This window comes from Somniosus microcephalus, chromosome 22, assembly GCF_052327205.1.
Source record: "Somniosus microcephalus isolate GS21.2 chromosome 22, FLI_Smic_1.0, whole genome shotgun sequence".
NCBI lineage: Eukaryota > Metazoa > Chordata > Chondrichthyes > Squaliformes > Somniosidae > Somniosus > Somniosus microcephalus.
Genome location: NC_141008.1, coordinates 48,222,263 through 48,250,001, shown reverse-complemented (window position 1 = coordinate 48,250,001; position 27,739 = coordinate 48,222,263). Strand labels below are relative to the sequence as shown.

Below are 27,739 nucleotides of genomic sequence, written 5' to 3'. Positions count from 1 at the left end.
TAATCACTCTTGTCCCGTACATCAAAGTACCATGGCAGACGGACAGCTGGTCTCGCCTTGCCGAGAATGCCGGTAACAGAGGATCACCATGTGTTGGCCATCCCTTCCCTGTCACCTCGTAAACTCGGGACAGTGTCGGGTCGTTCCTGGTTTCTCTTTCAATACTTGCATTGGTGACTGGTAAACACTCGATAATGGTCGAATGAAATAACTCAACAGGGTCAACTTTCGTCGTCTCTTCTGCTTCAGGTAGTGGCAGGCGCGACAGCCCATCAGCATTGCCATGCTGCTTTGTACCTTTGAATTCTATTTGATATTGATGTGCCCCTAGGAAAAGGGACCATCTCTGGAGTCGCTGTGCTGTCATCACCGAAACACCCTTCTTAGGGTTAAAAATGGATACCAACGGCTGATGGTCTGTCAGAAGTGTGAATTTTTGGCCCTGCAGGTAATGATTAAACTTCTTCACTCCCCATACAAGGCTGAGAGCCTCCCTATCGATCTGCGCATAGTTGCGCTCAGCGGAGGTCAATGATCTGGATGCAAACGCGACTGGCCTTTCCGTGCCATTTGGCAACTTGTGTGAGAGTACTGCCCCAATACCATATGGAGAAGCATCACAAGCCAACCGAATAGGCAGTGTCGGGTTGAAGTGAGCCAACACTTCCTCTGAGGTGATCAATTCTTTGCTTTTGCGAAATGCCTTCTTACAGTTTTCGCTCCATTCCCATGGTACCCCCTTCTGTAAAAGAGCATTCAGCGGGTGCAGTACCGTGGATAGATTCAGTAGAAACTTATGGTAATAGTTAATCAATCCCAGAAATGACCTCAACTGAGAGACATTATCCGGAGCGGGAGCCTTTACAACTGCCTCTATCTTGTCAGGAGACTTATGAAGCCCCTCCCGGTCAATGACATGACCACAGTACGAGATCCGCTTCTGAAAGAACTCACATTTCTGCCGATTAACTCTAAGTCCATACTCTTTCAGTCTGTTGAGCACCAGTTCCAAGTTTGCGAGGTGTTCTTCATCACCATCACCTGTAATCAGAATATCGTCCAGGTAACATTGTGTGCCTGGAATTCCCTGTAATACCTGCTCCATGGCCCTCTGCCAAATTGCCGGAGCCGATGCCACTCCAAAAACCAGCCTATTATACCGGTACAAACCTCTATGCGTGTTGATCGTGAGGTACTGGCGTGACTCTTCTTCAACCTCCATCTGCAAGTACGCCTGCGCCAGGTCTATCTTGGTGAAGTGTTTCCCGCCAGACAACGAAGCAAAAATATCCTCAATCCGCGGAAGCGGATACTGCACCGTGTGAAGCACCGGATTAACGGTGATCTTGAAATCTCCACAGATGTGAACCTTCCCTGGTTCTCCTGGCTTGTTGCTTGAAGGACGTTTCATAACGGGAACAATGGGCGTAGCCCACTCACTCCAATCTACCTTAGACAGTATACCTGAACGTTCTAGCGCTTCCAGTTCCGCTTCTACAGTAGGTCGTATTGCATAGGGTACCGGTCTGGCTTTGAAAAATTTTGGTTGTGCATGTTCATCAATCTTGATGTTTGCCGTAATTCCTTTCAGTGTTCCCAGTCCTTGCTGGAACACCTCTTTAGCATCATCCAATATTTTGGACAATCGTTTAGGTTTGACATCTGTTTCCCCGGAATCTACCATTAGTGCTTTTAAGGAGTGCCAGTCCATATTCATTTTCCTAATCCACTCCCGTCCCAGTAGTGGTGGACCTCCTTCAGGTAGCACATATAAGTCCATTACTTGTCTTTCTTCGCCCTTGTGGACCACTTTTACCTCTATCTTTCCGATGGGGTACACTCTTTGCCCCGTGTATGTTTTCAATATAATCTCCGTATCCCGTAGGGGAATATGTTGGAATAACCTTTTGTAATCTTTCTTATTCATGACCGTCAATGCCGATCCAGTGTCCAATTCCATCTTTACTTGGACTCCTGCTATCTGAAGAGTGACCCAAATTGTCTGGAGATCTGCATCCTTACCAACGTTGTGTACTCTTAAGCTACCCAGTTCATTACTGCTAGCGTCTGAATCTGACTTCTGTTCGTTCGAACTGGTCTTTGTCACCTTGTGCACCTTTATGTATTTTCCTTGCGGTGACTTTTTGTTGCTGGTCTTCTTTCCTGACCGGCATACTTTAGCTATGTGGCCAAGCCTGCCACACGTTCTGCATTCTTGGTTTTTAAACCAACACTGGTTCTGATCGTGTGTTGTCTTTCCACAACGATAACATTTTACAGTACTCAAACCCAATTTATTTGTACTGAGTTCCGGTGACCGTAGCTGCATTACTGCCGTGCCTCTCGCTGCGGCTTCGTGTGCTGCTGCCATAGTGACCGCTTTCTCAAGCGTCAGCTCATTCTCCTCGAGCAGTCGCTTTTGTGTATCTTCTTTTAATAATCCACACACAAATTTATCTCTTAGCACGTCTGTTAGTCCCGTTCCAAACTGACAGTACTTTGCTAGCTTACGCAATTCCATTAAATATTCAGCATTGCTTTCATCCTTCAGCTGCCTTCTGCTGTAAAATTTAAATTGTTCCGCTAGCATCAACGGCGTGGGGTTTAGATGATTTTTCAGGACAGTAACAATCTCCTCGAACGTCTTATCCACCGGTTCATCTGGTGATAAAAGGTGTTTCAATTGCCCGTATGTCTTCGCACCCATTAAGCTTAATAAAGTTAGTGCTTTCTCTGCATCTGGGATTTTATTTGCTTTACAATAATTTTGTATGCGTTCTACATACATGGCCCAATCTTCGATGTCACTATCAAAGGTATTAATGTTCCCATGTTTAGGCATCGTTGCAATTTTTTATTTTTTTATTTTATTTTATTTTTTATTTTATCCCAAGATGGCGGCTTCCCGCTCTTGTCTTCGTCCTCCGCCTACAAAATGGCGGTTTTCCCGCGCTTGGCGGTCTTCACCCACTGGCTGCAATGGCGTTTGGCGTGCCGCTGCTGCTCCCCTTTCCCAGCGGTTAGTAACTCCCCCGACGCTGTCTCTGCTTCACCGCGGCTCCCTCGGGCATTCGCGCTTCCCCGATGTCGCGCCTCGCAGCCCTTCTTGCAGCCCGGTTATTAGCACCGGCTGCGTTCGCCTTCACCGCGGCTCTCGCGCCTTCAGTCGCCCCAGACGCTGCGCCTTTTTGGCCTGAAAGCGGCCCGGCCCTTATCACCAGCCGCGATCGATGTCCCCGCGCTGCGCCTTTCGGCCCGAATGCGGCCCGGCCCTTATCTCCGGTCGCGATCGATCTCACCGCCCTTATTCCTCCGTCTTCCTCCCCCGTCTGTACAGCCAACGCGGCCGACTTTCTGCTCGCGTCGCTGACCGGCTTACCCACCACCTAGGTAGAAAGAAGATAGCTGACTGCCGCTGATGGAGGCTTCGAGTTCAGGATGTCTTCTGCACTCCGGATTCTCAATGCCTGCCGCGCGACGTGTCTTCCAGCAGGGTGATGAGGGTGGATGCCTCTCTTCGACGCCCGTTCTGTGGACAAAGCCGCCGTGGATATAAACTGCCGCAGGGTAAGAATCGGACTCGTCGCCACTGTTAAGTCTGTGTGTTCCAGTTGTATTAAGATTAATTACTGACACAGACTACAAGAATAAAGTTTCAACAGGTCTTTACTAGTTGGAGGTCAGGACTATACTAAATACAATATCACTACACAGTACTTATATACCGGTGGTCACCACCGGTATTACGTATACAGCAGCCAGAGAAAGTAGTACATCTCTTAAGGTGGAACAGGCTTAAGTTCTCTTAAGGTGGAACAGGTTACATGCACCACACTACCCACTTTTTTTTATTATACTTTATTGAACATTAAGAACATTTTCAACATCGTGATCATTATATTGTATGATACAAATCAATTCCACCGCCCTGCACAGCCATTCCGCCACCACATTTTAACATCAAAACCTTAAGTTTAATTTGTCACCTGTAACATATATTAATCGATTGTACTTTAAAAATTGGTTGTAAAATACTGTCCTTAAATTCCTTTCTGAATAAAACATCCACAGAGCCTTATAATGGTCTTTTAGCTTATATTTAAAATACTCTTTTAGATTCTCCTCCCCTTAAAAAACAGAGCATTCTTTCTTTGCAGAATCACGAATCTAGCCAAACTGAACATTAAATTAATTGTCGCTCTGCTAGACTCTGGCAGACTCTCCTGCAATCCCCATCTCAAAATTGAGTCCCACGGGATTCCCATTCTCGCTGTTCGGTCCCCACCCAGCAAAAAAGCTTCACACAACTGTCGAACATAGTACTTAAAGTCATTTAACTGCGGACATAACACCAGTAAATGGGACAGAGTCTCATCCTGTGTCCCACACATTGGGCAAGTTGCCGCCTCCACTCGTCCAATCTTGCACAAGACCGTCATGGTAAAAATCCGGTTATGAGCCAATTTGAAATCCAGTTCAATCCATTCTGGGCATTTAAAATTCGCCCACATTCCCTTCCAAATCCTGTTGAAGTCCAGCTGTGGGTATATACTCTGCCAAAACTCCTGACCAGCAGGTGTCTTGAATCTCCATTCTCTGAATACCTCATAGAAATCTCGAGTATTACAGTTGTCAAATTGGACTAACTCTCCCCCTTTCTCCAGTACAAAGCTTGGAAAAGCAGGACGCATTTTACTTCCTTTGGAGATTTCCGCATTTATTTCTTCCATCCAATCCTGTGGCATTGCCCTCACAATCTTCTCATACATGATTCCTATTGCTTTTCCTTCTACCTCCTGATCCTCCTCCCACACCATGTCCCTCACTATCGCTTCCGGCAACCAACCTGGAATCACCTCGTATAATACATCTTTCACCGATATAATCCCAGCTTTTATAAAAGCTTGATTAAATAAAACCTCTCCTTCGATGTTGACCCACCTGTTCAAAAATAAGGGCTGTTCTAAAAGTTCCTCAGCCCCCTTGGGCATAAACTGCACACTTTTTAAAAATTGAGCCCAAGTCTCTACAACCCCCTTATAAAACCTAGGGAGAAGCTTAATCGATTTCAAAAACATATTATTGTATTCCATATACAATATCCCCTGCCCTCCTATCCCACTTCATTTTAAAAAATGCTCAAAACAACTCTTCCAAAAACTTGAATTTGACTTCTGAAGAAATCTCTTCACCCATTTGATTCTAAAGGATTTTTTCTTCAAATCAATATCTGGGAAGTTGAGTCCTCCCTGATTTCTCCGTCCAATGATGGTATTGTAAGCCACCAAGGCTGGTTTCCCTTCCCATAAAAACCTCACACAAGCCTCTCGGATGGACTGTTCTGCCCACTCAGGAATATCCTCCACCGTCAATAAGTACCATAGCTTAGATAGCAGGAGAGCAGACACCACTGTCGCTCTTCCTTGCACTTTCAACCACCTTCATTCCCATCTTCCCAAAATCTTTTTAATTTTCATAACCTTCGGTTCCCAATTTAATCGATCCACTTCTTCCCTGTCTTTCTTGCACCCCATATGCACCCCCAGAACTTCCAAAACCTCCACCACCTTAAAGGGACATTCCCCCAACCATTCCCCCCTACCCCTCCCTGCAACCAGGCATTGGGACTTATTGGCCCAGTAATTCCTGTCGGGGGCTTGCCGCGCGTGCAAGCCCCCGATGTGCACTTACCCGGCGCGCCGACATCTGAAACCTGGCCCGCAGTGGATTTCCTGTCAGTGGCCCGGTTCTGATCTCGGCGCGCTGTGCTAACCTGACCCAGCGGCGTAGTTAGTGCGATGTGCCGGCTGGGATCAGGTGAGCACTGTTCAGCCAATCAGGGGAGGGGAAACTTCATTCATAAGTTTGATAGTAAAGACTGTCAAACTCATGAAAAGTACGGCACCCCAAAACACTACTTAAACTTTAAATAAAATTTTAAAAAGCATCCCAATAATTAAATTAACTATGAATAACTTTAAAAAACTACTTTAAACAATTAATCAAATTTTTGAAAAAAATAAATTTTTAAAAAATAGGGTCTAAAACTAAACTTACCTTACTGTAGATTCTTTAAAAATAATAAACCTGTGGAAAAAAAAATTCTAAATTGTACTAAAAGACCACTTACCTGTAAAACTAAGTACTTACGTGTGGTTTTTCAATGCGTAAAAACCGGAGCCCTTTACACACGCGCAAATCTGTAAAAATACAGGAAATCCAAGTCGCACGCGCTGCCCAATACCGCGCATGCGATCAGCCTCTTAACCCCTTGGGTCAGAGGACAGGAAATGCCGGTTTTCAGCGCTTGCGCTGTGCATGCTGAAAACCGGCAATTCCTCCTGGCACACGCGTGAGTACCCTGTCCGTACTCACGCGTTGTGACAGGAATTACTGGGCTGTTAACATAATTCACTCTGGCACCTGAAGCTCTACAATATTCCTCCACTACCTCCATAGCTTTCCTCACTGACTCCCCATTTCTCAATGTTAAGGTTGTGTCATCTGCATATTGGTGTATCACCGACACCAGCCCGGAACTGGATACCACAATCCCAACTACACCTTGTTTCTTTCGCATCATGTAACCTAATGGTTCTGCTACCAATGTGTACAGCAGTGGGGACAGGGGATAACCCTGTCTCACTGATCTCTGTATCGGAAAATACTTAGATAAAAAACCATTACATTTAACACAGCTAAATATGTTTGAATAAAAAATCCTTATCCACTGAATGAAATTTTCCTTGAAACCAAATGCTTCCAAAACCTTCAATAAAAACTCATGAGAGACCCTATCAAAGGCTTTCTCTTGATCTATCTTTAATACATAAGCCTCCCTCCCACTCTCTTCCATGAGCTCTATCGCATCTCGGATTGAGACCACAGAGTCTGCGATGTCCCGGCCTATGACTCCATAGGACTGAGAGGGCCAAACTATCTCCGGTAACACCTCCTTCAAACGATTTGCCATAACCCTCGCCAAGATCTTATAATCCACATTTAATAGTGTGATGGGCCTCCAATTCTTCAGATCCCATCTATCCCCTTTATTTTTATAAGCTAAGCTTATGATACCTCTCCTCATAGATGGGGCCAGGCTTCCCTCAATTTTAATTTCCTTAAAAACTTCTAAGAGCAATGGACTTAAAATCTCGAAAAATTCCTTATAAAATTCTGCACTTAGTCCATCGGACCCTGGGCTTTTCCCCCCCTTCATTCCACTTATTGCTATTTTTATTTCTGCTAATCCTACTTCTTTATCACACATGCTTCTCTCATCCTCCTTTAAACCCTTTTCAATAAAAGCAGTAACCTTCTCCATCTCCAAATTGGAAATGTCTTCTTTTGTATATAGCTCTTGATAAAAGCTGCTAGCCGCCTCCAAAATCTCCTCACTTTCATGAATGATCTTCTCCCCAACCTTCAACTCCTCAATTAACGATAATCTCTGTCGCAGCTTCTCTTGCCCTAGAAAATATCTAGTGCATCTTTCGCCCTCCAATGCATCTCTAGCCTTTGCACGGAGAATGGCCCCCTTGCATTTTTCAGCTTGCAATAATTCCCACTCTTCCTTTAGCACCCGGAACTTAGTCTCAGCTCCCTTATCCCCTCCGTCAACTGCTTTACAGACATCCGTAAACCTTTTGTTTATATTCTCTTCTCGATGCCGGTTATCTGCCGCCCTCTTTTTCCCATAACGTACCGAAAAAACTTTTACCTCATATTTGAAATTGTCCCACCAAACTCTTCTTTCTTTCAAGAACAAAAGTTCCTTCTGAGCATTCTTTATTATTTTTATAATTGTAGTGTATGTGCCTTTAAGAGCCCCAGGTGTGCTGTGGTGCCGGTGATTGCCACTTGGGCTATATAAGCCTGTGTATTGTGTAAATCCGTTAGAAACCCCCCCCCAGACTTTGCTTAGTAAATACCTATGAACCAACTCCTGTCTTCAGTGTCTTTATCAACACACGGACACTACAGTGGCGACGAAGTGGAAACGGACTTACCTGCAATTCGGCAACACCTCAAGGACATCGATTCCTCGGGCGTCCTGAAGACTCAAGGAAGTGAGAGAAGCTGTGGTTTCACCAGCTGGCCAAGCTGGTGGCAGGTACTGCGCTAAATCCTTCCTGGGCGTCAAGCTGGGGCTCCAGCGGCTGGCTCTACAGCTGAGACAGGCAGCGAAATCGGAGGCAAGCAATAACGGACTGGGAGGGAGCACTCGGGAGACGGCCGGCGCGGCAAGCAGGTCAGCGTTCAGACCTGGAGAGAAACTCCGGCGGGAACGAGTCTCCAACAGTAAATTAAAAAAAACAAAAAAAACAAACGGGAACCGCAGTAAACAGCGTTGTCATCGGCAGCAGCGGCGGGAATGCGCGGGAAGCGCCATATCTTTTCTACAGAAAAGAGAAAAGCACGGGAAGCGCCATATCTTTTCTAAGATGCCTAATTTTGGCAATGTTGATGTTTTTGATAACGAGATAGAGGATTGGACCACATATGTGGAAAGAGTGGAGGTATATTGCACCACAAATGGAATAGAAGATGAAAAAAAAGCTTCAGTGCTTCTGGATCTAATGGGCGCAAAGACATACAAGCTGTTACGAAACTTAATCACTCCAGCCGAACCGATGGACAAGAATTTTGAGGAGATTGTTGATACCCTACACTGCCAATTCGAGGCAGGACTGGCAGATTCTCTGCGAGACAAATTCATCTGCGATCCCCTAAGTGTAGAAACACAAAAAAAGGTATCTTCTGAGAAAAATTTAACACTGGACAAGGCTTTCAGTGCAATAGGAGCTGCAAAGATACAGCAAAGGCCACAGGACTTCGGCACCCATGAAATGACACGGGGTTTCGAGAGATGTTATCGCTGCGGCAGATCCACCCATGACCAGAGGGACTGCTGGTTCAAGGAAAAAGCATGCAGGCGATGCGGAAAGATGGGATACATTCCACGTGTGTGCCGATCTGAAAACAAAAAATCCACTAACGGGAAAAGAATCAATAAGGAAAAGCACAGAAAGGTACAAATGATGACGGACAGTAGCTCTGAAGACCAGAAGAGCGATAGCGACTCCGGGAACAAGAGACTAAGCTCTCTCAAATTACATAATGTAATTGCCAAAGAAGATTACCAGACCATTTGGGTTACCCTCACAATAGCAGGGTCCCCAGTTAAAATGGAGCTAGATACAGGATCAGCTCTGACCGTCATAAATCGACGGGATTACGAGCGGCTATTTCCGCATATACCTTTAAAAGATACATCCATTATCTTGAAAACATATACGGGGCAGAAAGTATACCCCAAAGGAAAAATAAGGGTGCCTGTTGTATACAACGGCAAGGAAATACAGAAGTTGTATTTATACGTTCTACAAGATGGTGGTCCACCGCTGTTGGGACGTGAATGGATCAGAAAAATACGTTTAGACTGGCACTCCATTCAGGCACTGACGGTGACCAGTAAGGAAAAAAATGATGATGACGTCATACCTGAACGATTGAAAGACATCTTGGCCAACGCCAAGGAAGTATTTCAAGAGAAACTAGGAACCTTGAAAGGCATCACCGCCTCAATAAAAGTGGAAGATGCAGCAATTCCCAAGTTTTTTAAGGCAAGACCGGTGCCATACGCAATTCGTCCAACAGTCGAGGCAGAGCTGGAGAATTTGGAAAAGGCAGGCGTATTATCTAAAATAGATTGGAGCGAGTGGGCAACACCCATCGTCCCAGTCATGAAGAAAGCATTGAAGGGTGATGGATCTGAAGAACAGAGAAAAATTCACATCTGTGGAGACTTCAAGGTGACTGTAAACCCGGTCCTTCACACGGTACAGTGTCCTCTTCCGAGGATAGAAGATATTTTCGCCTCACTATCCGGAGGGAAACATTTCACCAAAATTGACTTGGCACAGGCATATCTACAGATGGAGGTTGAAGAGGCCTCTAAAAAATATCTCACGATAAATACACACAAAGGTCTGTACCAGTACAATCGACTGGTTTTCGGAGTAGCATCCGCTCCAGCTATCTGGCAAAGAGCTATGGAGCAAGTCCTCCAAGGGATTCCGGGGACTCAATGCTACCTAGACGACATCCTTGTAACAGGAGAAAACGACAACGAGCACCTTGCCAATTTAGAGCAGGTGCTCACTAGGCTGAGAGAACGGGGCCTACGAGCAAATCGCCCCAAGTGCGAATTTTTCCGAAATCAAATATCATATTGTGGCCACATAATAAATAAGGAAGGGTTGCATAAGTCACCTGAAAAAATTGAGGCGGTCATAAAAGCCCCAGCACCTGAAAATGTTTCACAATTAAGGTTGTTCCTGGGATTAATAAATTACTATCATAAATTTTTACCGAACTTATCAACTCTTCTACACCCTCTTAATGAACTGCTACAAACAGGAGTAATTTGGAAATGGAACGAAGACTGCAAAAGTGCCTTCCATAAATGCAAAGACTTAATCACATCCAAAGAAGTTTTGGCTCATTACAACCCATCACTGCCAATCAGACTGACGTGCGATGCATCCCCTTACGGCATAGGAGCAGTATTATCGCATAAATTCCCTGATGGCTCGGAACGGCCAATAGCTTTTGCGTCACGCTCATTGAACTCAGCTGAGCGTAACTATGCCCAAATCGACAGGGAAGCACTCAGCCTGGTATGGGGAGTAAAGAAATTCAACCATTACCTACACGGACAAAAATTTACCTTGTTGACTGACCATCAACCCCTCATCTCCATATTCAACCCTAAAAAGGGTGTTCCCATTATGACAGCACAAAGGCTACAGCGGTGGTCCCTTTTTCTAGGGGCACACCAATACAACATAGAATACAAAGGATCAAAACAGCATGGGAATGCTGACGGTTTATCGCGCCTACCGTTGCCAACGGTAGAAGAGGCACCTACAGTAGACCCAATGGAGATGTTCCACTCTACCATAGTGGAATGTCTACCAGTAACAAATTCTGCCATTGAAAGGGAAATGAGAAATGACCCGACTCTTTCACGGGTCTATGATTTAACAGTGAAGGGATGGCCAGCACATGGCGAACCACTGTTGCCAGCATTCTCGCAAAGAAGAGAACAGCTGTCAGTGTGCCGAGGAACCTTGATGTGTGGATCCAGAGTGGTGATTCCACCCAAACTCCAGGATAAAGTGCTAAAGGAGCTTCACGAGGGGCATCTGGGTGGAGTGAAAATGAAGAACCTAGCCAGGGCGTTTGTATGGTGGCCAGGTATCGATGGAGACATCGAAGAAATGACCAAGAGCTGCCTAGGATGCCAGAAGGTCCAAAACGCTCCACCACAAGCCCCTCTACATCCATGGGAGTGGCCCTCATCTCCCTGGCAAAGGGTACACATCGACTTTGCTGGTCCATTTATGGACTCAATGTTCTTAATCGCGGTTGATGCACACTCCAAGTGGCCGGAGGTAATAAAGATGTCCTCCACCACCACGGAAAAAACCATCACAGTATTTGTTGTGTATGTAACCGTTTACCTTTAAGGGAACTATAGAATGTAACCATTCGCCTTTAAGAGCACTACTTTAGGGTGGCACTATTTGTTGGCTCATGTATACTGTAATACCGATAGTGACCACACCAGTATATAAGGGTTGTGATACGTTAACTAGGGCAGAATCGCCCGAACCTCTGAATAGTAAAGACCTGTTTTATTTTGTTAATCGTGGAGTCTGTGTATTATTTACAATACAACCCACAGACTTAACACTGGCGACGAGTCGGATTCGAACCCTGCGGCAGTTATTCCACGGCGGCTTCGTCCAAAGACAGGACGTTGAAGAGAGGTTTCAATCCTCACCACCCCACTGGAAGCGACAGGCATCAGGACCCTGCAGCCTCCATCAGCGACTGAAAACTGGAGTGCAGAAGAAACAGGGCTGGGAAGACAGAGGTACAGGCGCTCGCGATCGGCAGATAAGGGCCGGGCCGCTTTGAAGTGAGGGGCGCAGCCGGGCCATCGATCGCAACCACCGATAAGGGCCGCGCTCGGGCTGAAAAGGGCAGCGGCTGCAGAAATTGAAGGCGCGAGAGCCGCGGTGCACAGCGCGGGCCATCGATCGCGATCGGGAGATAAGGGCTTTGGAGTGCGAGGCGCAGCCGGGCCATCGATCGCAAGCACTGATAAGGGCCGGGCCGCTTTCAAGTGCGAGGCGCAGCCGGGCCATCGATCGCATCCGCTGATAAGGGCCGCACTCGGGCTGAAAGACAGCGTCGGGGGGGACGGGTGAAGACCGTCAAGCGCGGGAAAACCGCCATTGAAGTGGGCGGGGAGAGCGAGAAGTGCGGGAAAGCCGCCATTTTTCGCGGGAAAACCGCTGGGGAAGAAGACAGAAGCGGGAAACCGCCATCTTAGAAAATTAATTAGAATTTTCAGAAAGGCTGGTGTGTTCTCAAGAAGAGAGGAAAAATAAGAATAAGTAAAGCAATACTTGTGGTGTTCTCAAGAAGAGAAGAAAATTAATAATAAGTAAAGAAATACTTGTGCTGTTCTCGGAAAGAGAAGAAGATGCCTAAGCGAGGAAATATTAATGATTTTAATGCTGAAATAGAAGACTGGGCCACGTATGTGGAACGCATAGGAATATATTGCGTAGCCATATCCGACAAGGCAATAACTTTGTTAAATTCGATGGGAGCAAAAACATACGGGCTTTTGAAACATCTAATAGCACCAGTTAAACCAGTGGCCCAGACCTTCGAAGAGATCGTAACAGTGTTGAAGGATCACTTGAACCCCACACCGTTGATGCTGGCTGAACGATTTAAATTTTACGCCAGAACCCAGAGGCAAGATGAAAGCAATGCGGAATACTTAGTCGAACTGCGTAAGCTAGCGAAATACTGCCAGTTTGGAGGGAATTTGACAGAGGCGCTGCGGGACAAGTTCGTATGCGGCTTGGCCAAAGAAGGAACGCAGAAGCGACTTCTGGAAGAAAACGACCTCACACTGGACAGGGCTGTCCTCATAGCTTCATCGCACGAAGCCGCAGCGAAAGGAACGGCGGAAATGCAGCAAAAGGCGGCGGCACTCGGGGTGGACCAAATTACTGCAAGCAATTCCAAATGCTACCGTTGTGGAAAGACAACGCATGACCAGAATCAGTGCTGGTTTAAGAACCAAGAGTGCAGGAAATGTGGCAAACTGGGTCACATCGCGAAGGTATGCAGGTCCGGAAAGAAAACCAACAAGCAAAGGAAGCCACCACCACAAGAAAAGTACAACAAGGTACATCAGGTGGCTGAAAAGAATTCAGACTCAGACCCAAACAGCCAGGAGTCGGATAGTCTGAGAATCCACAATGTGGGTAAAGTGACTGATCTACAGACGATCTGGGTCACACTAAAAATAGCTGGAGTCCAAGTACGAATGGAGCTGGACACGGGATCAGCTGTATCAGTCATCAACCAAAAGGACTACCACCGGCTATTCTCTCACATACCCTTAAGAAATACCAAGTTCGTATTACAGACATACACGGGGCATAACGTATACCCCATGGGGAAAATAAGAGTCAAGGTGAGAGATAGGGGTAAAGTACACCCAAGAATGAATTTGTACGTACTACCTGAGGGAGGACCACCACTTCTAGGACGGGAGTGGATCAAGAAAATAGACATGGAATGGCACTACCTACAAGCAATGACGAGTGAGGACTCGGTGCAGACAAGCAGCTCAGACTCCGAGCCGGAAGACGATAAGTCCAGCTTACGTATGAAAAACAAGGTTAACATGAACTCACGGACTAAGGTGGGAAAATCGATGGCGTGCATAAAGACAGAGAATTCTGAGTCTGTTCAAGTTACAGACATATGCATTATGGAGGAACACCGGGCTCGAACTCAACGTTATTTCAAAGTACAACAACAATTAGAACAATTAAGTTACCGCCTCGTACAAGAGATGAAAACAATGAAAAAGTTCTATGACACCGAATGGGAGAGTCTGGAAAGACAACAGAACCTACTGGCTCAAGCAGAGAGCGACCATAGAGCCATCGTGACCAATTACCGATCACATCTCCCTTATGATGTTCAGGAGTTAGAATATTTGCATGATCTAGAGATACAGCAGAAGGGCAAACCACACTACACTGAGGATTTTGTTCTGCAATTAGAGACGGAGCTAGTGCAGGCAAGGTTAAAAGAAGTTGAATCGCAGTGTGCTCTTAAGGAGATGCAGAAACAAATCTTGGACATGGAAAAGAGGAACGCTTCTTTACCTGATGTGAATAATGTGGACATGTTGCGAGAGGGGATTATTGAGGTGAAACTGAAAGAAGCTAAGCAAAGGATGTTGGAACTTGAAACACAGAACCAAATCAGCAGAAATCAGCTATGTCGAGCAGAGAAGGAGTGCTATGGTCTACATGAGAAGGTGCAATATCTCTCAGCCCAGAATAAGGGGCTACTCACTCAGTTAAATGAGAGTAAACGGGAAATGGCTGAGATAGACTGCAAGAATAAAGAAGAATTGATGTCAGTGAGACTTCGAGAGGCAGATAGCATAGCAGCCTTGGCTGAACTCCAACAGGAAATTGCAAAAAAACCAATTGCAGAGGAATCTTCAGGAAGCCAGGATTTTATTCCAGTCCTTCTTTACGACTCCTTACAAGCAGAGTGTGAGAAGTTGAAAGAACAGTATGGACAGGCCCAGGCTACAATTCTGGAGGGGATTAACTCGGCAACCCCCGAAAAGCTAGTTTCAGTAGAAGCATATGAACAACTAAAGGTTGAACATGAGCAAGAAGTCCAAAGGCTGCAGGAAATGTTTGATGAGCTCCAGGCCAAGGCTGCCTCATCGGTAAAGATTCCATCCATAGATGAAACATTAGTGGTGGAAGTGGAGAGGGGTTTGGAGCTCTCAAAAGTTATGGAAATAGCTGAGGTTGCAACACAGACTGAGAAGATGGCAGCAGAGCAACCCTTGGATACCAAAAGTACGCTGACTCACGTCAATGTAGAACAACAGACCGCTGAAACAGCTGCTCCGGTAGAGGTATTGAATAGTCCGATCAATCAATCTCCAAAGGAAGTTGAAGTATTAAAATCACAAATGAGGTCATTAGTAAACGACTTGCTGAAAGCCCAGAAAAAGCTGGATGAAGAGGTACACATGAAGAAGTCTCTTCAGGAAAGATGTCTGGATTTGGAACAAGAGCTGGCTAACGTCCAGCTGGGTATGGAGGAAATAGACGACCCTCTCGCTGGCCTAGCTCAGGACGACACCGAATATTACCATGACCTGGTGGACTACACCGAATATTGCGATGTCCTGTCCTGCCCAGCTTGTAACTTCGACTCCCAAAGTGCAGAAATCATGGAGGAGCACCAAAAGTCTACAGAACATCGGGTGAAGCTGGCTCTACGACGGAAACAGGAGGCAGAGAAGGAGGAACTGCGCAGGCAGCTGGCAGCTGACAGTGGAGCCCAGAGAGTCTCCAAGAAGCAGAAAAGGAAAAGTCGAAACAGAAGATGACCCATCTGAACCATTATCACCTCTACCAGATCACACACGTGGTCCCTCCGAACGGAGCCAAATCAGTTCGGAAGTTCAAACTGTTAAATCCATGGAAGGACTATTGAATGAGTCACTTCAGCAATGTGAACTGTTTTCCGCAGAGACTGAATCTGTGATCTGTTTTGACATGAAGTTATATATATGTTATTATGTTATGTTAAACATGAAGTTATATGACGTTGACTCCATCGAGAGTATATCTGTAAATTGTTATATGATGTTGACTCCATCGAGAGTATATCTGTAAACTGTTTATATGAAGTTGAAGATTGTATGTTTAAAGGGGATTCTGTAAGTAATAAGCTAAAAAGGGAGGAGTGTTGTGTATGTAACCGTTTACCTTTAAGGGAACTATAGAATGTAACCGTTCGCCTTTAAGAGCACTACTTTAGGGTGGCACTATTTGTTGGCTCATGTATACTGTAATACCGATAGTGACCACACCACACATAAGGGTTGTGATACGTTAACTAGGGCAGAATCGCCCGAACCTCTGAATAGTAAAGACCTGTTTTATTTTGTTAATCGTGGAGTCTGTGTATTATTTACAATACAACCCACAGACTTAACAGTATTAAGGACTATATTTGCCAGGAATGGGCTGCCAGAACAGATCTGTTCTGATAATGGACCGCAATTTGTGTCCGAAGAATTCAGAAAGTTCTTTAAAAAAATGGGGTTAAGCACTACACCCCATACCATCCCGCCACCAATGGATTGGCTGAAAGGTTTGTCCAGACCTTCAAGAAGGCCATAAAGGCCATGGGTAATGAAGACATAAAACTTCAGCACAAGGTGGATAACTTCTTATTCGCATACAGGAATGCAACACATATGGTTACCAACCAAACTCCCGCCATGATGTTCTTCAATAGAAACCTAAGATGCCGGCTGGATTTGGTCAAGCCCAACATCAGAAGGGACGTGGAGAACCTTCTTTATAAGCACTTTCCTTCAGGTATTGATTGTTTAAAATCCACACCCCTGAACCAATCTTAACTCTGCTGTTCCTAATTCTAAGAACCAAAGCCGAGTGATCACTAAAAAATACTTTTTTATAATAAATCTCCATCACCTCCGAACTTAACCCTTCCCGCATTAACACAAAATCTATTCGGCTCTGTTTTAAAACATCACCCACCCAACCTGCTCTGGAGAACTCCCTTTTTATGGGGTTCCGGTCGCTCCGTAAGTCTCTCAAATTTAAATTTGCCAACATTTTTATAATCATCCCTCTGGAATTATCCTCTTTAAAGGTCATCTGGGCTGAAATGTCCATCCAAGATAAAAATACATTAAAATCCCCCACTATACAAGGATTTTCCACCTCTGCCACTTCAGTGAATAACCCCCGAAAAAACTCGCGACGCTTGCAATGGTCGTTCGGTGCATAGATATTAAAAAGATCACAATTAAATCCCTCCAATTTTACCCTTAGCCGTAAAAATCTCCCCTCAGTGTCCTTGTCCACCAAGGCAACGTTCTCTTCTATGGACGGACTCACCAAAACAGCAACCCCTCTACGGTTATTGCTTGCACAACTTGCAAACACCTCCAAACCTTCTGAACTCGTTCTAGAATATCCTCATCCCAAAAGGTTTCTTGCAGACACAAGTCCGTGCCTTTAAAACCCTGCAACAACTGCTGCAATTTCTTCTCACCCCTCAGTCCGTTCACATTGATCGAGACCAATGTAATCATGGCTCCAAAGAAGGGAAGTATGCCTGATAATCTCCCCATCATTTAATCTCAGGCTCTTCCCTCTTCTCATGCTCCTTCTCAACTTTTCGGGCAGCTGTTGCTTTTTCCTGCAGCCTCCGGCTCTTTTTCCCCTCCTGTTTGACCCCTCCCTGCTGTTTCAGCCTCTTCCTTGCCTTAAGTTTGGACCCAGAAGCTGCCCTTTCTCCCTCCTTCTGCCCCTCACTAACCTTTCCCTTTCCACATGATGCTACCCCATCCCCAACTTCCATGTCTCTGTCCCTCTCTAATTCCTCACACTCAAGCTCTTCTGCAACCCCCTGTGCCTGCTCCCTGTCAGATACATAATCCTGCTCCCCGTCAGATACTTCATCTCCCATTGAGAGTCTTCCTGCTATCGCAGTTTCTCCCACTGTGCCGCTCCCTTCAACCACGTCTCTACTTCTGACCCTTGCACCTTGTTCCCTCGCTCCATGGGACAATGGCACACCTAAATTATTCCCTTCTGACGTCTCTATCTCGCCGATCCCATTCTGCTGTCCCTTTAAGGCTCCTGCCTCTTGCACCCTCTCCCCGCCCTGCCCCCTCCCGCTCACCAAAATATCCGACTCCCCGCCTCTCCCCGGAGCACTCACTTCCACCACACACCCCGCTCCTGCCTCCTCTCCCCCCACCGACACCAGACTCCCCAGGGGGAGCCGAACTGCACTAAGGCTCGAGTCTGCACTCGACCCTCGCTGCCCGCTGCTGTCTTTGTTCCCCTCCATAGCACTCGCCATGTTTTCCGCCATCTCCATCTTGATCTCCGCTCCACCAACCTCTGCCTCTTCCTGTGCACCTTTTTCCTTCATTTTACCGGCTGTGTCCTCCGAGTGCACCGCACCTCCGGCCGTTCCACACTCCTCTCCTGCTCCTTCTCCCATCTCCTCATCACTCATTTCGCTCCCTTCTGCCACACACTCACAGCGGGTGGGGCCTTTACGACACACCCCACAGCTCTCCGCCTTGCAGCTCCGCGCGATATGTCCCGACTCACCACAATTGTAACAATACAAATCAGGACAGTTTCTTATGAGATGGTCATGTCCCAGACAATAGTAACACACCTTTACTTGGTTATCGTGCAGCACACAAAAGTACTGTACTCCTTCCAGTGTCTCGAACTTCATACTGTAAGGCAAAGACCTCACCCCCTCTGGGAACCGCACCTTTACATATCGGGTTCCGTCTGCTACCCGTGTTCCCGGATAGTACCTCCTCTTTATTTCGGAACAGATTTTAATGTCCCACGACTCCAACTTTTTGCTCAGCACTTCGTCCTCGATGTACACAGGCAAGTTCAAAAATGAAACCACCACCTCCTCTGAATATAGCAGAGTCACCTCCAAAAATTTCTCCCCAACTTTCAGGCTGAGCAGCAGTTTTTCCACCTCCTCACGGCCACTGACCGTCACCTCAAATCCCACATTTGGTTTTGGTCGGCAGGCAAAACAGCTTCCCTCACCACAGTCCTCATGAACCGCCTGGATTATATCCCAAGCTCGAATCTTCTTATCTTCACATTGCACCACCACTGTATTTTCTTTACCAAACCTCCTGAGGTCCCGGCCCAAATCTTTGGGCCTTTTTTTCCCCCTTCCCACCACAGTTTCTTCCCTAATAAAATTCCTCTCGGGAATATTGTCCTCTGAGGGGTCCGGCACTCCGGACCCCTCAGCAACCATCTGGCTGTTTTTTGTGGGCCAAAAAGGCCTTGAAACCCGAAAACAACACCCAAAACCCTCCACCAACTTTTTACAAAACTTCCTCCAACACCCAGCTGCAATTAGGCAACCAGTCACACCTGGCTCACTCCTAGCCACTCCCACCTAGCGAGTGCTGCCCACTGAGCCACAGCCGATGGAAGACTGTGTTTATCTTTCAGAACTGCTGCTTCCCAGTTCCCCCGTGGACAGTCTGCAGCCCCGCTGCAAAGGGCCCGACGTCTTCATCAGTTACCGGAGGACCACAGGATCGCAGCTGGCGAGGTTTGTGCCCCTGCCTCCAGGATTGCAGTGTCGCCGGTCGGGTGGGCGAGGTCTCAGGGCCTGGGGCCGCATGAGGTGGTCACTGCGGGTTAGATAGTGTTGCTTGTGCTGCAAAACCGCCGGAGAAAAGGGGAAAGGGGATTGGACACTCAAACTTGAACATTCTTGGACAGAATCATTGGCCTTTGGAATTGGAAAGCTAGACCTTTCTCCTCCTCCCTTCCCTCTCCCTTCTGTCCAGCTGTGTGGCCAATTGTGTAATTAATTTAACAAGGCAAAACGATAGGGTAGATAGAGAGACACTATTTCCGCTGGTTGGGGATTCTAGGACTAGGGGGCAGAGTCTAAAAATTAGAGCCAGACCTTTCAGGAGTGATGTTTGGAAACACTTCTCCACACAAAGGGTGGTAGAAGTTTGGAACTCTCTTCCGCAAACGGCAACTGATGCTAGATCAATTGTTAATTTTAAATTGGAGATTGATAGCTTTCTGTTAACCAAAGGTATTAAGGGATATGGGCCAAAGGCGGGTAGATGGAGTTAGGTCACAGATCAGCCGTGATCTCACTGAATGGCCTCCCCCTGTTCTTATAATTTGGGGGGAAAAGGGCTCTTAAAGTTCTGGAAGATACCCGGGAGCCATTTGAAGGAAGCTGGAGAAGGTCTACTAACAGCCTCGGGCCAGGCCGGGTTCCTCGAAACGCCCAAGGCCCAGAATTGGGTTTTAGTGGCGAGAGCAGAAAAATAAACTTGGATTAGGAGCGAGGAAGGAAAGAACAGACTGGCATTTCCATAGTTCATTGTAGGTCTCTCTTAAACATCTCAAAGTGCTTCTTAACCAGAGAATCACAGTGACTTGCTATGTAGGCAGACACAGGGGGCCGGTAGTGTTGTGGTGAAATTACTAGACTAGTATTCCAGAGAACGTGAGTTCACAATCCCACCGTGGCAGTTTATAGAATCTGGAAATAAAAATCTGATTTCAGCAAAAATGACCATTAATCTGTTGGACTGTCATTAAAAACCCGACTGTCCCAATAGGAAGGAGCGTGTAATCAGAAACTGGTGTAATTGGGTGTCCCATCTTGTAACGGTGACCCTCTTTCCCTCTCCCTTTTGTCTTTCAGTCTTCTGAAGGTCCACCTGCAGTTACGCGGTTTCAGTGTGTTCATCGATGTGGAGAAACTGGAGGCTGGCAAGTTTGAGGATAAACTCACTCAGAGTGTGAAGAAGGCGGCGAACTTTGTCCTGGTCCTCTCGGCCAATGCCCTGGACAGGTGCATGGGGGACAGCGAGATGAAGGACTGGGTGCACAAGGTGAGTGAGCGGAGACTATTACTCCGAGGGGAACCAGCCACCAGGGAGAAAGGAGCTTCACAGGTCAGAGTTGGGGGGAGCAGCATTGACCCCCTCCCCGCGATTCTTCATCAGGCAGAACTGAAGGAAACCAACTCCCAGAGAGGGCCAGTGGTAGTCCACAGACCTCCATTGCCCCTCTCCCTCTCTCACTCTGTGAATGAAAGGCAGAAACTGTGGAGGAGCAGAGAGATTGAGGGCTCCAAGTACAGAAATCACTAAAAGCTGGTGGACAGGTACAAAAAATAATTTAAAAGGCTGATGGAATGTTGGCCTTTATCTCCGGGGCTGGAATATAAAGTGAGGAAGTGAAGCTTCAGTTGTACAAAGCTCTGGTCAGACCCCACCTGCAGTAACTGCGTTCAGTTCTGGGCACCGACCCTCGGGAAGGAGATACTGTTCTTGGAGGGGGAGCCGCGCAGATTCACCAGATCGATACCCGGGGCTAAAAGGGTTAAATTACAAGGACAGGTTGCACAGACTAGGCTTGTATTCCCTGGAGTTTAGAAGATTAAGGGGTGATCGAATCGAGGTGTTTAAGATGATTAAAGGAGTTGATCGGGTCGATCGAAACTATTTCCTCTGGTGGGGGGGAGTCCAGAACAAGGGGGCAGAACCTTAAAATTAGAGCCAGGCCGTTCAGGGGAGATGTCAGGAAGCACTTCTTCACACAAAGGGTGGTGGAAATCTGGAACTCTCTCCCCCAAAAAGCTGTTGAGGCTGGGGGTCAATTGGAGCTTTCCAGACTGAGATCGATAGATTTTTGTTGGGTATGGGTAACTTTGTTGAGTTGAGGTACAGATCAGCCATGATCTAACTGGATGGCGGAACAGACTCGAGGGGCTGAACTGCCTCCTCCTGTTCCTGTGTAACAGGCTCGAAGGGCTGAACGGCCTCCACCTGTTCCCGTGTAACAGGCTCGAGGGGCTGAATGGCCTCCTCCTGTTCCTGTGTAACAGGCTCGAGGGGCTGAATGGCCTCCTCCTCTTCCTGTGTAACAGGCTCGAAGGTCTGAACGGCCTCCTCCTCTTCCTGTGTAACAGGCTCGAGGGGCTGAATGGCCTGCTCTTGTTCCTGTGTAACAGGCTCGAGGGGCTGAATGGCCTCCTCCTGTTAGAACATAAGAAATAGGAGCAGGAGTCGGCCATTCGGCCCCTCGAGCCTGCCCCGCCATTCAATACGATCATGGCTGCTCTGATCTTGGCCTGAACGCCACTTTCCCGCCCGCTCCCCATAACCTTTGACTCCCCTGTAGCTCAAATATATGTCTACATTCTCATCTTTGTGAGTCTCTACTTCCTAACACGAGGAGGCCCCTTTACATTTGTGTCAGTATGGCGCCTCCAGTCCTTCCTGATTTTCTGTATCATTACACTCCATACAGTGTCCATTTCTACCGAGCTGAACATCACGAAGAGAAGCCTAAAGGTATCCACGCGGTACCGATGGTCCTTCTGTGGTGATGGGGATTCTCCATCTCAAAGATATAAAGCGAGCACATGTCTGGGTTGAGAGGAGACAAGAGTAATATGTGGAACATGTGGTCCTTTCATGTACAACAAAGCACTCAACCTATCCTCACCCGAATTATTTCAATTAATGTGGAAACACAGCAGATCAACGGGTACATAATTCCCTACCGAAATCCTTGCTCCTCTGTGAGCCTGGTGCAGTCACACCATTCTGAACACACGGATAAAAGGAGCATGAACTGTGACTTTCTCTACCGCCATATATTCATTGTAAGACATTGCCACAGTGAAATATGTCCCGTGGGATTTGGACATTGTGGTCGCAAATTAAAATGCCCTTAACTCCTTTAACCACACTCCCTAGAGCCTTTCCATTCAGTCCATTCATACACTGAATGAATTGTTCACCAGTTGGGCGGGTAAGGTCAGTACATCACTGAGATGTGCTCAGTTTGATGGGGTCACCGTGATGGAGACATATGGTTAGAGTGGACATGGTACATCTTGCAGACAGAGCTGAGTCGATGAAGTTGCCGAATATGGTGATTTGAATGACGATTTTGGACAAGTTTATAGGCTCAGTGCTCTATGACACGAGGTTAAAGCAGACTCTTATTTCTCAGAAGGTTGTACTTTTTGTGCTACTTGTTTAGGTTCCTGACGAGCTGGTGTAGGGATATAAAGACTGGAATAAGGTGCCATCATGGGAATATTTGGAAATTACTTATCTACGTAATTTTCTGGTCCAAATGTATAGCTTCAAACCCTTTCTTAATGTCCCAAAGTGCTTTAAAATGAATTGTTAATATTGAAGTGTTATTGATGATGTTATTTTCTGCGAATGGCTCTGAGGTAACTGATTCCTGATTGACCCCCTCCCCCTTGTATAAGAGGCTCTCTCCCATAATCGACGGATTATTAATGTGGTTTGTGCCCAGTTCCCATTCCCGCTCAATACCCCACACTCAGGAGTAACAAACTGTCTCTGCTCCAACTAACAGAAATAGCGACAGATGGACGGAGAGAGATTTCCGGACCCATTGGTATTTCCCAGGCCGTCATATTACTAAACAAATGATATTTCTCAATACTGTCGGCCTTCATCGTGTTTTCCAATCCACAGGTGTTTCTCAATCCATTGATGGGTTCAATCGATTGATATTTCCCCAACCATCAACTTCCACAAACAATTGATAGATTACAATCGATTGATGTTTCTCGACCAATCAATGATTCCCAAACCTTTCAGCACTCCCAATAGATTCACGCTTAACAATCTATTAATGATCACCAATCCCTTAATGATTCACAATCCATTGATGTTTCGTTTAATAAAATAAGGGAGATCGCCCACATATCCTTTGTTTTTGTTTCTTTAACCTGTGACCATTCTGGTTTGCCTACGAAGCGGTTGGACTTTTAGTAAAATTCCCAGAATGGCCTTGTGACTCCGGTGTCGGAGTCAGGGTCACACCTGCAGTCAGTGTCTGTACTACCGGCCATACTGTACAACTGCAGTGAATATCTGAGCGGTCCGGACTCAGTCTGAGTTGCCTCGCTATCACAATGGAAGTTGAACCGTTGAATGCCTGGGCTTCCATTTACCTATTTCTTGTCGATCTATTTGTTAATTAGTAACGGGCATTGATCATTAGTAATTGGTGTAAATAAGGGAGTGTTCGATTGAGCCAGTAAATGATAGAATCCTAGAATGATACAGCTGAGAAGGAAGCCATTCAGTCCCTCATGACTGCACCAGCGCTTTGGAACATAGAAACATAAACATAGAAGATAGGAGCAGGAGTAGGCCATTCGGCCCCTCGAGCCTGCTCCGCCATTCAATGAGATCATGGCTGATCATCCAAACTCAGTACCCTGTCCCTGCTTTCTCCCCATAGCCCTTGATCCCTTTAGCCTTAAGATATCTAACTCCTTCTTGAATATACTTAATGAATTGGCCTCAATTGCCTTCTGTGGTAGAGAATTCCACAGATTCACCATTCTCTGGGTGAAGAAATTCCTCCTCATCTCTGTCCTAAATGGCTTACCACTTATCCTTAGACTGTGACCCCTGGTTCTGGACTCCCCCGCCATCGGGAACATCCTTTCTGCATCTAGTCTGTCTAGTCCTGTTAGAATTTTATAAGTTTCAATGAGATCCCCTCTCAATGTTCCTGTGTAACAGGCTCGAGGGGCTGAATGGCCTCCTCCTGTTCCTGTGTAACAGGCTTGAGCGGCTGAATGGCCTCCTCCTGTTCCACTGTAACAGGCTCGAGGGGCTGAATGGCCTCCTCCTGTTCTCGTGTAACAGGCTCGAGGGGCTGAATGGCCTCCTCCTGTTCCTGTGTAACAGGCTCGAGGGGCTGAATAGCCTCCTTCTGTTCCTGTGTAACAGGCTCGAGGGGCTGAATGGGCCTCCTCCTGTTCCAGTGTAACAGGCTCGAGGGGCTGAATGGGCCTCCTCCTGCTCCTGTGTAACAGGCTCGAGGGGCTGAATGGCCCCCTGTTCCTGTGCAACAGGCTCGAGCGGCTGAATGGCCTCCTCCTGTTCCAGTGTAACAGGCTCGAGGGGCTGAATGGCCTCCTCCTGTTCTCGTGTAACAGGCTCGAGGGGCTGAATGGCCTCCTCCTGTTCCTGTGTAACAGGCTCGAGGGGCTGAATGGCCTCCTCCTGTTCCCGTGTAACAGGCTCGAGGGGCTGAATGGCCTCCTCCTGTTCCTGTGTAACAGGCTCGAGGGGCTGAATGGCCTCCTCCTGTTCCTGTGTAACAGGCTCGAAGGGCTGAACGGCCTCCACCTGTTCCCATGTAACAGGCTCGAGGGGCTGAATGGCCTCCTCCTGTTCCAGTGTAACAGGCTCGAGGGGCTGAATGGGCCTCCTCCTGTTCCTGTGTAACAGGCTCGAGGGGCTGAATGGCCTCCTGTTCCTGTGTAACAGGCTCGAGCGGCTGAATGGCCTCCTCCTGTTCCACTGTAACAGGCTCGAGGGGCTGAATGGCCTCCTCCTGTTCTCGTGTAACAGGCTCGAGGGGCTGAATGGCCTCCTCCTGTTCCTGTGTAACAGGCTCGAGGGGCTGAATGGCCTCCTTCTGTTCCTGTGTAACAGGCTCGGGGGGCTGAATGGCCTCCTTCTGTTCTTGTGCAACAGGCTCGAGGGGCAGAATGGCCTCCTCCTGTTCCCGTGTAACAGGCTCGAAGGGCTGAACGGACTCCTCCTGTTCCTGTGTAACAGGCTCGAGCGGCTGAATGGCCTCCCCCTGTTCCAGTGTAACAGGCTCGAGGGGCTGAATGGCCTCCTCCTATTCCTGTGTAACAGGCTCGAGGGGGCTGAATGGCCTCCTCCTGTTCCTGTGTAACAGGCTCGAGCGGCTGAATGGGCTTCCTCCTGTGTAACAGGCTCGAGGCGCTGAATGGCCTCCGTTCCTGTGTAACAGGTTCGAGGGGCTGAATGGCCTCCTCCTGTTCCTGTGTAACAGGCTCGAGGGGCTGAATGACCTCCTCCTGTTCCTGTGTAACAAGCTCGAGGGGCTTAATGGGCCTCCTCCTGTTCCTGTGTAACAGGCTCGAGGGGCTGAATGGCCTCCTCCTGTTCCCGTGTAACAGGCTTGAGGGGCTGAATGGCCTCCCCCTGTTCCCGTGTAACAGGCTCGAGGGGCTGAATGGCCTCCCCCTGTTCCCGTGTAACAGGCTCGAGGGGCTGAATGGCCTCCTCCTGTTCCCGTGTAACAGGCTCGAAGGGCTGAATGGCCTCCTCCTGTTCCTGTGTAACAGGCTTGAGCGGCTGAATGGCCTCCTCCTGTTCCACTGTAACAGGCTCGAGGGGCTGAATGGCCTCCTCCTGTTCTCGTGTAACAGGCTCGAGGGGCTGAATGGCCTCCTCCTGTTCCTGTGTAACAGGTTCGAGGGGCTGAATGGCCTCCTTCTGTTCCTGTGTAACAGGCTCGAGGGGCTGAATGGGCCTCCTCCTGTTCCAGTGTAACAGGCTCGAGGGGCTGAATGGGCCTCCTCCTGTTCCTGTGTAACAGGCTCGAGGGGCTGAATGGCCCCCTGTTCCTGTGCAACAGGCTCGAGCGGCTGAATGGCCTCCTCCTGTTCCAGTGTAACAGGCTCGAGGGGCTGAATGGCCTCCTCCTGTTCTCGTGTAACAGGCTCGAGGGGCTGAATGGCCTCCTCCTGTTCCTGTGTAACAGGCTCGAGGGGCTGAATGGCCTCCTCCTGTTCCCGTGTAACAGGCTCGAGGGGCTGAATGGCCTCCTCCTGTTCCTGTGTAACAGGCTCGAGGGGCTGAATGGCCTCCTCCTGTTCCTGTGTAACAGGCTCGAAGGGCTGAACGGCCTCCACCTGTTCCCATGTAACAGGCTCGAGGGGCTGAATGGCCTCCTCCTGTTGCTGTGTAACAGGCTCGAGGGGCTGAATGGCCTCCTCCTGTTCCTGTGTAACAGGCTCGAAGGGCTGAACGGCCTCCACCTGTTCCCATGTAACAGGCTCGAGGGGCTGAATGGCCTCCTCCTGTTCCTGTGTAACAGGCTCGAGCGGCTGAATGGCATCCTCCTGTTCCTGTGTAACAGGCTCGAGGGGCTGAATGGCCTCCTCCTGTTCCTGTGTAACAGGCTCGAAGGGCTGAATGGCCTCCTCCTGTTCTCGTGTAACAGGCTCGAGGGGCTGAATGGCCTCCTCCTGTTCCTGTGTAACAGGCTCGAGGGGCTGAATGGCCTCCTCCTGTTCCCGTGTAACAGGCTCGAGGGGCTGAATGGCCTCCTCCTGTTCCTGTGTAACAGGCTCGAGGGGCTGAATGGCCTCCTCCTGTTCCTGTGTAACAGGCTCGAAGGGCTGAACGGCCTCCACCTGTTCCCATGTAACAGGCTCGAGGGGCTGAATGGCCTCCTCCTGTTCCAGTGTAACAGGCTCGAGGGGCTGAATGGGCCTCCTCCTGTTCCTGTGTAACAGGCTCGAGGGGCTGAATGGCCTCCTGTTCCTGTGTAACAGGCTCGAGCGGCTGAATGGCCTCCTCCTGTTCCACTGTAACAGGCTCGAGGGGCTGAATGGCCTCCTCCTGTTCTCGTGTAACAGGCTCGAGGGGCTGAATGGCCTCCTCCTGTTCCTGTGTAACAGGCTCGAGGGGCTGAATGGCCTCCTTCTGTTCCTGTGTAACAGGCTCGGGGGGCTGAATGGCCTCCTTCTGTTCTTGTGCAACAGGCTCGAGGGGCAGAATGGCCTCCTCCTGTTCCCGTGTAACAGGCTCGAAGGGCTGAACGGACTCCTCCTGTTCCTGTGTAACAGGCTCGAGCGGCTGAATGGCCTCCCCCTGTTCCAGTGTAACAGGCTCGAGGGGCTGAATGGCCTCCTCCTATTCCTGTGTAACAGGCTCGAGGGGGCTGAATGGCCTCCTCCTGTTCCTGTGTAACAGGCTCGAGCGGCTGAATGGGCCTCCTCCTGTGTAACAGGCTCGAGGCGCTGAATGGCCTCCGTTCCTGTGTAACAGGTTCGAGGGGCTGAATGGCCTCCTCCTGTTCCTGTGTAACAGGCTCGAGGGGCTGAATGACCTCCTCCTGTTCCTGTGTAACAAGCTCGAGGGGCTTAATGGGCCTCCTCCTGTTCCTGTGTAACAGGCTCGAGG

The 27,739-nt window shown here is 48.1% G+C and overlaps 1 protein-coding gene across 1 annotated transcript in view; it reads left to right on the top strand.

The window, feature by feature from the left end:
- The window catches only part of sarm1 (sterile alpha and TIR motif containing 1), an 84,541-nt gene that overhangs the window by 43,733 nt on the left and 13,069 nt on the right, over positions 1 to 27,739 (top strand). The window contains exons 6-7 of the mRNA XM_085964664.1: positions 19,194 to 19,296; positions 20,422 to 20,611. Of these exons, the coding sequence (XP_085820790.1) occupies positions 19,194 to 19,296; positions 20,422 to 20,611 (293 nt within the window). The remainder of the gene's footprint in view (positions 1 to 19,193; positions 19,297 to 20,421; positions 20,612 to 27,739) is intronic.